Below are 13567 nucleotides of genomic sequence, written 5' to 3' on the forward strand. Positions count from 1 at the left end.
GCGAAGTAGGGTGATATCTCATGTCTATCAAGGGATGGGCCGATAAAGAAAATGCAAATATTCATAGCGGAATATCATTCAGGCTTAAAAAAGGAGAAAGTCCTGACGTTTGTGACAATGTGGGGGAACCTGGAAGACATTATACGAAGTGAAATAAGCCAGTTCCAGAAGGACAAACACTGTGGGATTCCACTTACACAAGGAATCTAAAATAGTCAAACTCAGAGACTCAGAGAGTAGAATGGTGGTTGCCAGCGGCCGTGGGGAGGGGGACATGGGGACTTATTAATCAGCTGGCACAACACCTCAATTATACAAGATGGAGATATTCTAGAAATTGGCTGTACAACATGTTGCCTATAGGTAGCAATACCGTATTGTCACTTAAAAATTTAAGAGGGTAGATCTTGTGTTAAGTGTTCTTACCACAATAAAATAAGTTTAAAAAAAATAAGGAATGAAAAGAGTTGGGAGAAGGTGAGGGAGCACTCATCAGCTGCTAAAGAAAACAGCATTGTCCCAGCACGGCAGTTCTCAGACCTCGGCATGATGCTTGGTTATCCCTGACAGTGCCCCTCACTGACTTCCCTGGAAGCTGTCTAATATCTGTGAGCTCGTGATTCTGGAAGACAGAATATTCCCCCCCACCCCCATTACATTCCAATCTTTATCTCCCTAGTCAGCTGAGTAGTCTCTGGGGCCAGGCAGAAGGCCACAGGGCCACACTGAGTTAATTGTCCCCATTGTGGGGGGTCTTGCTAACCAAACAATGCATATTAATCAAGAGTCATTACAGGCAATGGCACCTGGTCATGATATCACAGATTAACCAGAGGAATTGGCCATTCTCTGGTCAGATCAGCTTCATTGATTGCAGTGTTTCCTGTATCTGATTTTGGTTGGAGAAATTCTGCCAGAAAGTGGTAGAGAATGTGAGCTTTTGAAATCTGTGGTTTATGGAGGTTTTCTGCTTGGGGGCCAAACTTGCAATCATCATATAATGAGGAAAGAGAGCCACCCAAGAGTAATAGTTAGTATGTGTCTGATGAGAGGATGCAGATGGCTGTGGGGGAAGAGACTCTTCTGCTTACCCTCTGCCTTCTTGTTAACTTCTAGAAATGGGTTTAAGGACAGAATCAAAATTCATGTTCTCAGGCAGAGGGAGTCATTAAACTTGCTTTTCTGACTGTTAAAGGCAAAAATACCGGCTCCTGTATCTGAGGACAGCTAAGAGGAAGAAAGCAGATCAGCTTGGCTCCTGCATTAATCAGGGCAAACTAGACTGTGCTGCAGTAACAAAAATCCCCAAGCCTCAGTGATGGCAACAGAAGTCTGTGTCTGCCCATCAAGGGTTGGTGGGGTCTCTGCCCCACACTGGCCCCACTCAGCGATACAAGACCTTTACCATCTGGAGTGTGGTCAGATGCTGTGGGAGGAAGGGGAATGTGGCAAACTGTGCCCTGGTTCCAGCCACTTGTCTTGACCGCAGCAAGCAACTTGTCTGTGCCTGATTTGCAGGGCATGGGAAGTACGATTCTATCATGTGCCTAGAAGGAAGAGAACCAAAATGTTTGTCAAGAGCCTTATTGAAAACCACCCTCCCTAGCAACATCCCACCCTAGGCTAATATTAACAAAGAGAAAGATAGCCCCTCCACTCCCCTCCACTCTCCTCCAGTAGAGAAGGGGGAGCTAAATGCTCCTCTGTTGACCTCTCAGCCCCACAGAAGAGGCACTGTACTATATCAAGTGTTAGAATTAGGTGCGAGCTCACTGCCTCCCCCAGATGACTTTGGCCAAGTTACTGAACATCCCCAAGCATTTCCCCCTGTTTTTTATAAGATGGGAGAATGGTGGTACCTGCCTTGGAAGTTATTTCTGAAAGTTGAGATATCACATGTAACCACTTAACATTATACCTGGCATCTGATTCATGCTCAAGGATGTTACAGCAACAAGCCTTTGGCTCCTGATTCTGTAGAATGGTGAGGAGAGTACCTCCTTATGGGGTGACTGTTGGTATCCCACAGGTAATCCCTGTGAATCAGTTAGTACGTGCTGCCCAGTTCACAGCACAGGCTCAGAAAATGCATCTGAGAGGGTGCCTGGAATTCTTCAAGGGCCTGTAGACAGAGATAAGGTAAAAGAGGAATATCAGTGATGTTCATTTAAGTTACAAGAACAGAGGCATTGCACCTCCCCAAGAGGGATTTCTTGCAGGATGCATGGGGAGCTAAGATAGACCAGGACCAGGTATCAGAGTTGTAAGTTCCCCTCCATGCGTCAGGATATAATATCAGCTCCTGTGTGTGACCAGCAGCCTCTCTGTGGCCCAATATGGATTCAGCTCTCCCTTCTTGGCATTTCTTTATTTCCTTCCCCTACCCCACTGCCTCCCAGCTCCTGCTGCCTCAGGCTCCTGGTGCTTCATGGCCCCTACTTACCGTCCTCTCCCTCTCTGTGACTCCCTGCCCCCTGATGGTCCACTGGCCAGCACTGAGATGGCTATTTGGCAGTGACCTGCCTATCCCAGATCCATTTAGCTGGGTGGCTGTGGATGGGAAGAAAGCAAGATCCAGAGTGACAAAGGTCAAAGTGCTTTGCAGCTTCTTAGAAGTGGGTAATGGAACCGACAGCTCAGGGCATGGGGTCTACAGCCTATCTGGTTTGAATTCCATCTTCACCACTAACTAGCTGAGTACCTTGGGCAAGTTACTATTGTTCAGTTCCCTTACTTTACAAATGGGAATCATAGCAGTTTCCAACTTAGGAGTGGCAAGGAGGTATCTCATTATCAGCTTCACTCTTAACAGCCTCTGCTAACCAGGAGAAATTGATGCTTCATGCTAAGGAAGACAGGTCAGAGGCAAGAGGGGGCAGCCAATTATGGCTTCTTCTCCAGACCATTGCTGGCCTAAACGGGGACACTGGGAACAAGAGCAACTAAATCAAGCCCGGGACAAGTACCTCCTAAACTTACACTCTCAGAAAGCTGGGGTCTACACACTTCTTAAAAGGCCAGATAGAAATATTTCATGCTTTGCAGTTCAGACAATGTCTAGTACAACCTCTTACCTCTGCTGTTGTAGCAAGAAAGCAGCCATAGAAAATACATAAATGAACAGGTATGGCTGTGTTTCAATAAAACTTTATTTACAAAACCAGATGGTGGGCAGGATTTGGCCATGAGAGGTGCAAGGGGGGCGTAGTTTGCCAACCTGCTAGAGTAGAAACCGTGCTGAGTGTCAGCTGCCATGTCAACTGCTGCCAGGCGCCAGCACCACTTATGTTCTGTTCTGCCATTCTCTTCCTTGGGAACCATTAATAGGCACATTTAGGAAAATGAATGGGGAAGTTTTCCTCAGAATTGCTACTCATGGCCAATGTGTTTCTATAGCAACAGGGATAGATTTATGGAGCCAATTAGCGTTCTCTGTGGCTTCAGAGGTCCCCTCTGGGGCTAGCCTTGTAACAGTGGGTACTCTTGCAGGTTAAGGCCTTGGTAATGGGCTCTAAGCAGAAGCAACATGTTTTGGAAATGATGCAGGACATTAGCTGAATGGTATATTTGGTCTGAGCTCAAAATAGCCAGGACCTGCCTGCCCACAGAGCAGAGTTTGGGGTGTCCCACTTCCTGGAAAGACCCATGCTGTGTGTTGTCTCCAGAAGGACTCTGAGCCTTGCTCGTGACCCCCCCAGGTGAGTTAATCACTTCTGCTCCACGCACAGACATACTCAAGTGCAAGAGTGTCACAGGTCTGTCCCTCCCCTGGGATTCATTGTCTGGATCATTCTGCAAAGGGCGCATTCCCCTCCAAAGTAGCCGGTGACATGTCCTCCTCAGTATTAACTGTGGCTCCATCTGATTTCTCTTACAGGCGTATAGATCCATGAGCTGTCCTAAAAGGCAATGGAATGTATGTAATATCTCACCCATAGTCTCTCCCCTTATACTTTTATTAAGGCATTTCCAGCCCTCAGATAAACCACCACAGTGCACTCTGATGGAATTTAAACAGAAAGCTGGAGCAAAATGTCTGTGATCCAGCGGCAGAGACCATCAAGGAGACTTCCTTGAAAGAGGGTGTGGTTAATAACAAGCACAGAGAACCCTGGTCCCAGGACCACAGGGCTTGCAGAAGCCTTAGTTTCGAATTGGAGCGGGTCCTGTTTCTAGATGGTGAGACTGAGGTCTAGAGAGAAAAGTCAGGCTTGTAACAAAGGCAGGGCATGGAACCAGGGCCCAGACATCCAAACCTACTTGGCCCCCACTCCAAGGGCCAGCCTGCTTAGTGTGACCGCTCAGTGAAGTTTCTCCTCTGTGCTTCTTTCCCATCTTCCGCAGGATGGTTACTACTCTCACCGGCCGAAGGAGAAAGTACGGACAGACAGCAACAACGAGAACTCGGTCCCCAAAGATTTTGAGAATGTGGACAATAGCAACTTCGCCCCCAGGGCTCAAAAGCAAAAGCGCCAGCCTGAGCTGGCAAAGAAGACCCCAAGCAGGCAGAAGGAGCTTTTGAAAAGGAAGCTGGAGCAGGAGGAGAAGGGGAAGGGGCACTCACTCCCTGGCAAAGGCACCAACGAGGCGCTGCCTCCCGACGAGAGGGCCGCGGCCAACAGGAGCCGTGGGCAGGATGCCCCCAGACAGCCCCACACCAGGAAGGGCGGGGGCGGCTCCCCCGAGAGGAAGTATGAGCAGGCCCCCAAGTGTGACGTGTCCGGCAAGGAGGCCATCTCCGCCCTGTCCCGCACGAAGTCCAAGCACTGCCGCCAGGAGATCGGAGAGACCTACTGCCGCCACAAGCTCGGGCTGCTGATGCCCAGGAAGGTGACGCGCTTCTGCCCCCTGGAAGGTAAGCTCCCGCCGCCGAGGCGTCTCCTCTCCAGCTCTCTCTCCTGACCCCCTTTCCCGTGCTGCTCACCTTCTCGGGCCTTCTGAGAATGACTGCCGTATTTTTCCAAACCCCAAATCAAAACATCAGATCTTTGGCTTGGATAACTCCCTGAATTCTGACATCTTGTATAAGAAGAGTTGTGCAAATGCGCAGTACCTTCCGTTATAACATTAGCCAATCGCGTTTGTGGCAGGGGATGAGAGACAGCAAAATCCAGGCTAATGCAAAAGTTGTAGGAGGCAAGGTGATTGTATCGGTATATTTTGTTTTCTCTCTCAGCAGAATATCGGGATTAACATTGACACGAATGCCACCATAATCCAACCTGATCTGAAAGGTTTCTCATTGGTTGCATTGACTCCAGAGCCTCTGAGAAACAATGTTGCCATTCCATTTTCCTCCATCTAAAGTCTTTTCCTTCCTTCCTTCCTTTCTTATTTTCTTCCTCATTTCCTTATTTCCTTCCTCCCTCCTTCCATGTCTCTTTCCCTCTCTCCATCCCTTCTACCCCATGCTGGGCACCCCTGTGCGCCGATGACCAGTGAGAAATCACACCTCTTGCCGTGGTCAAGCGAGAGATCAGAGCACACTGTAACAGAGGCATTCGTGAGCACACCGGATGCGCCCTCAGAGGAGGGGGCTGGGGGGCAGTTTGCACAGGTGAGGTCTCACTCATGCGTCTCTGCATCTGGCACCAGGTCACAGACGTGTTTCCCATGCTGGGTGTCTCATCTTCTCCAGTGCCCATGGTGGGAATGATAGCAGCAGGCCGTTCCTGAGCACTCACCATGTGCCAGGCACTGCATGGGGCACCTTGCATTCAGTTAGCTCATCTCACCCACCTCCCCATCCCGGTGGCACTGACGTCCTGAGCCTAATTTTTTTCAGATGAGAAATATAAAATAACCTCCCCAAGGCCACATGGTGTATGAGTGGCCTTACAAGCTTATGGGTTGAGACATGCTGAGTTAGACACATTGCCATCCTGGGTTAAATCTTACTTTCTCAAGATCCCTCCTTTAAAAAAAAATAGTTATGGCAGAAAATGTCCAACCCAGCTCTGAAGGACGACCCCTCCTATACCCATCATCCAGCTACCCCTGCCCCCTCCCCACACACATGCTTGCTGTGAGACAGCCTCTAGGAATCCTTTTAAACTATTTTTCCCTGGAGAAGAGCCACATCTCAAACAGTTTGTGAATTCATGTGCCCAGTGGTTTTCTCCATGGGGAGGATAGACAGCATCCAAAAGGCAAATTTTAGGAAGAAGAGATGATTGGTGCCACTGGGAACAGAGAGGGATCTTTTTGAGATGAAGTGGTACGTGTTTTAGTCCAAGTCAGCCACTGACTGACAGGGAACGCCCCTTCTCCTCTTCGGTCCTGGCCTCGCTGTCTGGTCCAGGAGCAGCCTACATGCAGTGCTCAGCAGGTCTTCCCATTCTGTGTTCCCTTAAGGCCTGCTTCAGAATACTGCCTTCTTGCTTCTGAATTGAAGTACCAGCAAATGCTTTAGTTCAGTCCCAAGTGAAGAGAAAAGGTCCCCCAAATTATTCACCAAGGCCAACCATGGGATGCCCCAGAGTTCCTGAGGACTAGGGTTGGAGGGTACCCGTAGAGAGACCCGGATGGGGGCAGGGCCAGCCAGTGGCATCGGACAGGCCCTCTGAGGCTCTGCGTCCTCCACAGAGTTGAGACAGGCTGGAGAATCAAGAAAGCCAGCGGCAGAACCGAAGCAGGTGGCAGGGTGAGAGGTCGGGGATTTCAGTTCCTCTGGCTTCGGCGGATTTAGAAGCCAGGCTCATGACCTCCTTACACGAAGCAGGTCCTCTGTTCCCCTGTCTCATGCAGAAGGGAGGTGCATGGTGAGATTGGCTCCCAGGCAAAGAAGAGTAAGAAGTCCCCTAGACAAATCTTAATTCTGTTTGTTCACCGGCAGCTAAGAGGGAAGGAGACTTATCCAGAGTCACCCAGTTAACTAGAAGCTGAGCTTGAGCTAAAATCCAGGACTCCTCACTTCAAATACATGCCTCTGCTGACCACTGATCACAGAATGGAGGATTCGGATCGGTTCTGGACAGCTGGTGCAGAAGTGCATAGACAGACAGCTGGGAGCATGCACACAAACCCTTCACGCGGGGGACGGTGCCGTGGGGGCAACTTGGACTTTTTACTCAAGCTTATCTATGGTTTGTTTTGGATTTTTAGTTGCAAATGTGTATCTATACTAGACTCTCTTTTGAATAGAAAGGTTTGAAAAGGAAAGGTTCATTTCTCTTTTGCATTTTTAGCTCTCGTCTAAGCAGTTCCATGTGGTTCCCATTCATATTCTTGATGGGACTTGGCAGACAGAGTGTAGGAACAAATGGGTGGAGGGAGACAGTTCCAAAATCTTCTGTTAACCAATGCCAGACCTGGCAGAGAAGTGCTGGAAGCTTGCATTAAATGCCCTTTCTTGAAAATAATACTGGGCACTCACTGTATACTGGGGTCAGCATGCTTCTTCCATATAGGGTCAGAGAGTAACTATCTGAGGCTTTGCGGGCCATACAGTCTCTGTTACAAGAAAGGCCTGGGTGGGGCAGGGACAACTCTATGCTGCCATTATAGCACAAAGCACCCCAGACATCCATGCACAAATGCACTTGGTTATGTTCTAAGGAAACTCAATTTACAAAAGGCGGTGGGTGGCATTTGGCCCTTGGGCCGTATTTGCTTACCCCTGCTACTTACCCATCATAAGTGGTAGTGAGTACAACGCTGTTTGTGTCTTACATCACACTGGATCCCTATGTCAGCCCTAGGAGACAGGTCTGATATCAACCCATTTTATCAATGGGGAAATCAAGGGTCAAAGAGGTACTTGGTCAGAGGAGCATGGCTTGTAGGTGGCCGAACTCGTACTGGAACTCAGGTCACCGAGCCTGTGTCCTTTTCTGTAGCCTTTCTGGAGGCAAGAGGTTTCACTTTAGCTCTAATTGTCAGGCCTTGGGAATGTCCTGCAGCCCATAGTCTGTATCTCTCTGTCCTCAGTATGGCTGCAAGGAGAAGGGAGGGCATTCATGGGGAAAGAGGAGGGCTGATGTTGCCGGTGGAGGCCAGGGATGCCCACGCTTCCCCGGTCATGCTGACACATCTCCAGGGTGGCTGTGCAGTGTGAGTTTGCTGGGGGTGTTCCCTGTGGCCTTTGCTATGCTGCCAAGGTGGGACGCCCTCCGGGACCTCTGAGTTGGTTAATAAGATTGGCATTTAAGAGCCATTGAACACCCAGCCCGGCAATGCTCTAATTTGCTGCACTACAGCCTCCCCTTTTGCAATAAATTTACTGTGAATAGACTAATTGCAAAATAACCCTAATTGGGTAGTTATCAATGAATAACTTCCCGTGGAACAAAACGGCTTACAATTAATAGCATTTAAGCCATAAACTATTCTTCTGCAGAAAGCTAAGATGTAATTACACCCCATACGGAGATTGTGTTCCCTTTCTGGAAAATCGTGACACCCGGATTTCCCTCTGCTTAGGAGGAATTTGAGCTCCAGCTCTGTAGTCCTTTAATTTCCCATTAAAAGAGGACATAGAGGCGGGAGGGAATGGAAATGTTATGTGTGTGTAAACATACATATACACATATGCACATACACATTGACATATGCACCAAGCTCAGCATCACCCAACCTTCAGCCAGGGAGATGCCGGAAGCTGGCTATAATTAAGGAAATGACTCCTCATGGTGTGAAGTTTGAAAAATTCGAAGAAAAGGAAATATATTTTAAATGTTGACTCTCATAGAGGGCTCCTGTGCCTTACAGCCTGCGCCCCTCCTGTCCCTTACGCAAGCACCCCTCAGGGAGAAGGAAGACTCTAGAAGCCCAAGAACCCCTTTGCTGTCCGTGGAGACATTCCTTGCCACTGTGACTTGTCTACATCACTCCCCACCTTCTGGAAAGAGTAGCTGAGTGGTGAGATCAGTTGTTACCTAACAGCCAATAGGAGTGAGATACAGTGAGGTGGGGGCCTGTGCCTCATCAGCCCCCAAGGCTGGCCTCAGAGGGGCTTATTTCTGTTCTCTTGGTGGCCCCCCACTCACCCAGAGCCCCTGCTCACTGCAGCAGCAGAACGGCCACCTCCCACTCTTCCAGTCGCCCACCCCAGCTCCCCACCTCAACCCACAATTGCCCAGGCTTCCTGGCCCTTTGGGCTCCAGAATCACGAAAGGGCCTCCAGACACTCCACCTGGACCTCCCAGAGTTTCATGGAAATGAAACCATGTTGACTGACAGCCAAGGGTGGCCTGAGCTAGAAAAAGAGGTTTTCCATCTAAAGATCTTCAGCCTCTGGGTTTTGATTCCTAGTCTGCCTTTACTAGTTGTGTGACCCTAACCTCCCAGTGTCTCAGCTTCCTCGTCTGTGAAATGGACACAAATACTCATCCCCTATCCTCCTAGGACTGCTGGCTGCAGTGGGATCATGCTTAGAAAATGCTTGGTGCCGAGAGGTAGAGTAAGTCGGATGCGTTTGGCTGTTGGCTGTAGTGATGGCAGTTGGTTGCAGTATAAATAAAGGGCATTAAGCAGAGGAGTGAGTGGGCGGCCTGCCTGGATGGGGCTTCCCACTCCCCAGCCGTGTGTCTTGCTCTGCTCTCATGGCAGCACCAGGCATGAAAAAGAGAGAATCTGGAAGCCCTGGAGTCATTTGCTATCTGTGGAGACGTCCCTTCTGGCTCACATGCTTCGGGCATTTTCTCAAGCTCTTCCCCTGTTGCCCCCCTTCCACTGTTGCCCCTCACCCCCAACTCCACCCCACCCTGTCTGGCTATCACCTCTTCTCACTGCAGATCTCAGTTTAAATGCCACCTCCTCAGGGAAGCCTTCCCAGACCTCACCTCCCCCCAGAAGCCCTGGCTACAGGGGACACACCGACCCCGGTGAAGGGCAGAGGTAGCTTTCCCAATAAATGTCTTTCCCAGTAAAGACTGTTCAACCCGTAAGAGGCATTCCACCAGGAGCAAAGTAATGCAGCTTTTCTGTCTCACTGCATTTGGAACAACTAAACGTCAGAAAGTCCCCTCCACCTGCCCTCATGAGCCACAGCCTCCCTCCATCTTGAGTTAGAATGTCCCAAGAAAGGCCCCACTGGATACCCTGGCCCCTCCCGTGCTGCTTCACCCTTTGCTGCTCCAGGTAAAGCCAAAGGAGTGATGCTTCCAACAGCCGAGGAGGCTGCAGCCTGGATGTGCAGGTGAAGACTGGGAGGTGAAAACATGAGAGACTCCAGATACAGGAGTCGGCTGGGGGGCGGGATGGGCTGTCACCTTAGCCAGAACTCGCACCGGAACACCTGAGTGAGGCGGCGGTTCTCCAGTGAGTGATGGGCAAGGGCTGTTTCTTTCCAGTCAGCCGACTGGCTGCGGGGTTGCAAGCATTTGCACATGACTGGAGAAGCCACTCAAGTGTTAGGGCTGAGGATGGACAGGAAGGGGGTTTCTGAAAGAAAGGCAACTGTCTGTGGATGTGACATCCTGTCTTTACCCATCAGCCTTTGCAGGAAGCCAGAGGCTCTGGAAAAATGGGCTTCTGGACGGAGGTAGCTGACCTCCCGCTGCAGAGAGAGACTGGCAGATGGCCCTGCCAGCGCAGAAGGGCTGTCTCCTATACATCTCCACACCCTGGGGGTAGCGGAGCGATTACACAGCATGAGTAGCGGGCTTCCAGAAAGCATGGCTGGCAGCCTGGCATGAAGGGAAAATGGAGACATGAATGTTAGCTCGGCCAGCCTGGTGCCCTGGGGCACATGCCTCAGCTTCCCCATCTGTCAGCCGGAGACGCTGCCTTCTCCCTGGTCTTATGCTGTATCACTTATGATGAGAAAATGAGTGAACAGCTGTGAAAAGCTAAAAGGTGCCACATTAATGGGGGTGGTGTAATGAGGCCAAACTGGTCCTTGCACAGCTTGGCTAAGTGGGTGGGGCTGACTTGCTTTCCAAAAAGCTGGGTTTGTGGAGGACATGGTTGGACCCTGTTCATCTCCTACTGAGGAAAGCACAAAGCCCAGTACAGAGATTTTCTGTAACAGTTCATTGATTGGGTTTGGACAAAATGGTCTCAGAGGTGTTTCTTGGTCTTCTTAGGGAGGGTAGGAGTCTGACCATAGTGAGTGCCGCAGAAATCAGTGGACCCCATACATTGGTCCTCGCTCAGTGCCAGACCAATGTCCAAGGCTAGCACTCCACAAACGTTCTCTAGAAAGGGCCAGATAGTAAGCAGGAGACTTTGCAGGCTATGAGGTCTCTGTCACACTACTCACCTCTGCATGAAAGCAGCTGTCATACAATGCATAAATAAATGACTGGCATAGCCAGTGTTCCCATAAAACTTTGCAATCGCCAAAATGCAAATTTCACACAATTTCCATGTGTCATGAAATGTTACTTTTATTTTTTTTACCATTAAAAAATATAAAAACCATGCTTAGCTCACAGACCACACCAAACAGGTAACTGTGGACTGCAGTTTGCTAACAAGATCAGTGAACAGAAAGGAGAGGGTGACTTGTCCCTGCAGGAGCCCTGCTCTTTGCAGTTTGGCAGATCATGTCCCTTTGATGTAAGATGGATGGTGAGCCTGGGAGGCATGCAGTGTGATGGCTCCACCTTCACGGAGCTTCTGCCCTAGTAGGAAAGACCAGAGATGATGAGGGAACCAGAGGACCCTACAATCCACTGTCTCGTGCAAAAAGAGCTGATGACAAACACCACAGGGTGAGAAGACAGGAGTGCACTTGAGGTAGGTGGCCACAAAAGGTCTCTCTGAGAAGCAAGTGAAGGCAATGTCAGCAGGAAGAAGAAACAGTCCCAGCAGATGGCCTGGCATGTTCCAGGAGCAGCTAGGTCAGTGTGGCCAAAGGAGAGAGAGCAGTGAGGAGGGCAGGAGAAGGGGTCAGATCCGAGGGGCCCAGGCAGGCCATGGCTGGGAGAGCCCATCTCATTTTCAGTGAGATGGGAGCCACTGGAGGAACTGAACAGAGTTTTAACGTCATCCGATTTTGCTCTTTTTTTTTTTTTAATGCTACTTTTTCAATTTCTTATTTTGGTAAGAGCACTTAACATGAGATCTACCCCCTTAACAAATTAAGTGTGTAACACAGTTTTACTGTTTATAGGCACAACGTTGTACAGCTCACCTCCAGAACTTACTCATTTTATTCAGCTGAAACCTTACTCCTATTGAACCCCATTTCTCCATCCCTCCCGCCCCTGACAACCACCATTCTACTCTCTGCTTCTATGAGTTTGACTATCTTATATTCTTAAATTTTTCCTATAAGCAGAATCATTCACTGTTTGCCTTCTGTGACTGGCCTGTTTTACTCAGCATCACGTCCTCCAAGTCCATCATGTCATGTATGGCAGGATTTCCTTCTTCATTAGGGCTGAATAATATTCCATTGTAAGACATACCACAGTTTTTAATCCCTTAATTCTTCAGTGAACAGTTAGGTTATTTCCATATCTTGGCTATGATGAAGAGCGCCCGAATGAACATGGGAGTGCTAGCATCTCTTTGAGATCCTGATTCCAGTTCTTTGGGACATACATCTAATGAGATAATCACCTCACACACATTAGGTGGCTGTTACTGAAAAAATGAAAGACAACAATTGGTGAGGATGCAGAGAAATTGGAACCCTCGTGCACTGTAGGTGGGAATGCAAAATGGTGCCGGAGCGATGGGGAAAAAAATATGGAGGTCTCTCCAAACATTAAAACTAAAACTACCATATGATTCAGCAATCCCACTTCCTTCTGATTTAGCTTTGGGAAGTCATGGGGAGGTAGCTGCAGGGGTCTGGTGAGAAGATAAGGCAACAGGAAACAGCTGTTGCGACTGGCCAGTGGACTGGATGGGATGACCATCAGTTCTGAGCTCATGGATTTCTTTTGAGCACCAAGACTGCACAAGCCTGACCCTTCAGCAAACATTTATTGAGTTCCTACTATGTGCTGGGCAACTGGCCAACAGTCCCTCAACACACCACCTGCCCTCCCCCCCACTGACAGGTGAGTCCTAACAGGCCAACTCCCCTATGCCTTTTCCTTCAGAGTTACTAAGGTGTTCCTCCCCCTGCCACCCCCAGTCTTGGAATCATAAAGAAAGCCAGCTGCCACCCACGAAGCCTTTTAGAAAGCTAAATGTGTAGTTAAGGGAAATATCATAAACGGCCCCTTCCCCTCCCTCCCACCTCCTTCTCTACCCCCTCTTCTTCCCCTAGGAATGTTCTGCGAGCAGTACTGCTCTGCCATTCACCTAAAAACTTGTCATTAGGGTGTGTTTCCTCCCTAACTGCCAATCCAGAAAGCAGAGCTGAAGGGTTCAGGCGTGGAAAGAGGATGAAAACAGCAGCCCCAGAATGAGCAGGGTTCATGCCCTTCCTGCTGTCACTGGGCACACCCTCCGGGAGACTTCACGCATAAATAAGTACTTCCCAAGCCCAGTACCTTTGAGACAAGAGGATCATGGTTAGATGACTCTGTTTGTTCCTTCTCATTTGCTCACAATAACGTGTATAGACTAGGAGACCAGGAGCATGTTTATACCCCACGTTTGTGGACCACTGCTTAGAGCAGCTCGGCAGAGAGCCTAGCTCAGTGACTTCCCTTCTGTTTGAGGC

The 13567-nt window shown here is 49.3% G+C and overlaps 1 protein-coding gene across 3 annotated transcripts in view; it reads left to right on the forward strand.

The window, feature by feature from the left end:
• Positions 1-13567, forward strand: part of XYLT1 (xylosyltransferase 1) — a 320591-nt gene that overhangs the window by 169086 nt on the left and 137938 nt on the right. For all 3 annotated transcript variants that reach the window (XM_057486977.1, XM_057486976.1, XM_057486978.1), the window contains one exon: positions 4345-4855. In XM_057486977.1, the coding sequence (XP_057342960.1) occupies positions 4345-4855 (511 nt within the window). The remainder of the gene's footprint in view (positions 1-4344; positions 4856-13567) is intronic.

The sequence above is a fragment of the Manis pentadactyla genome, chromosome 10 (assembly GCF_030020395.1).
Source record: "Manis pentadactyla isolate mManPen7 chromosome 10, mManPen7.hap1, whole genome shotgun sequence".
In the NCBI taxonomy this organism is placed as follows: domain Eukaryota; kingdom Metazoa; phylum Chordata; class Mammalia; order Pholidota; family Manidae; genus Manis; species Manis pentadactyla.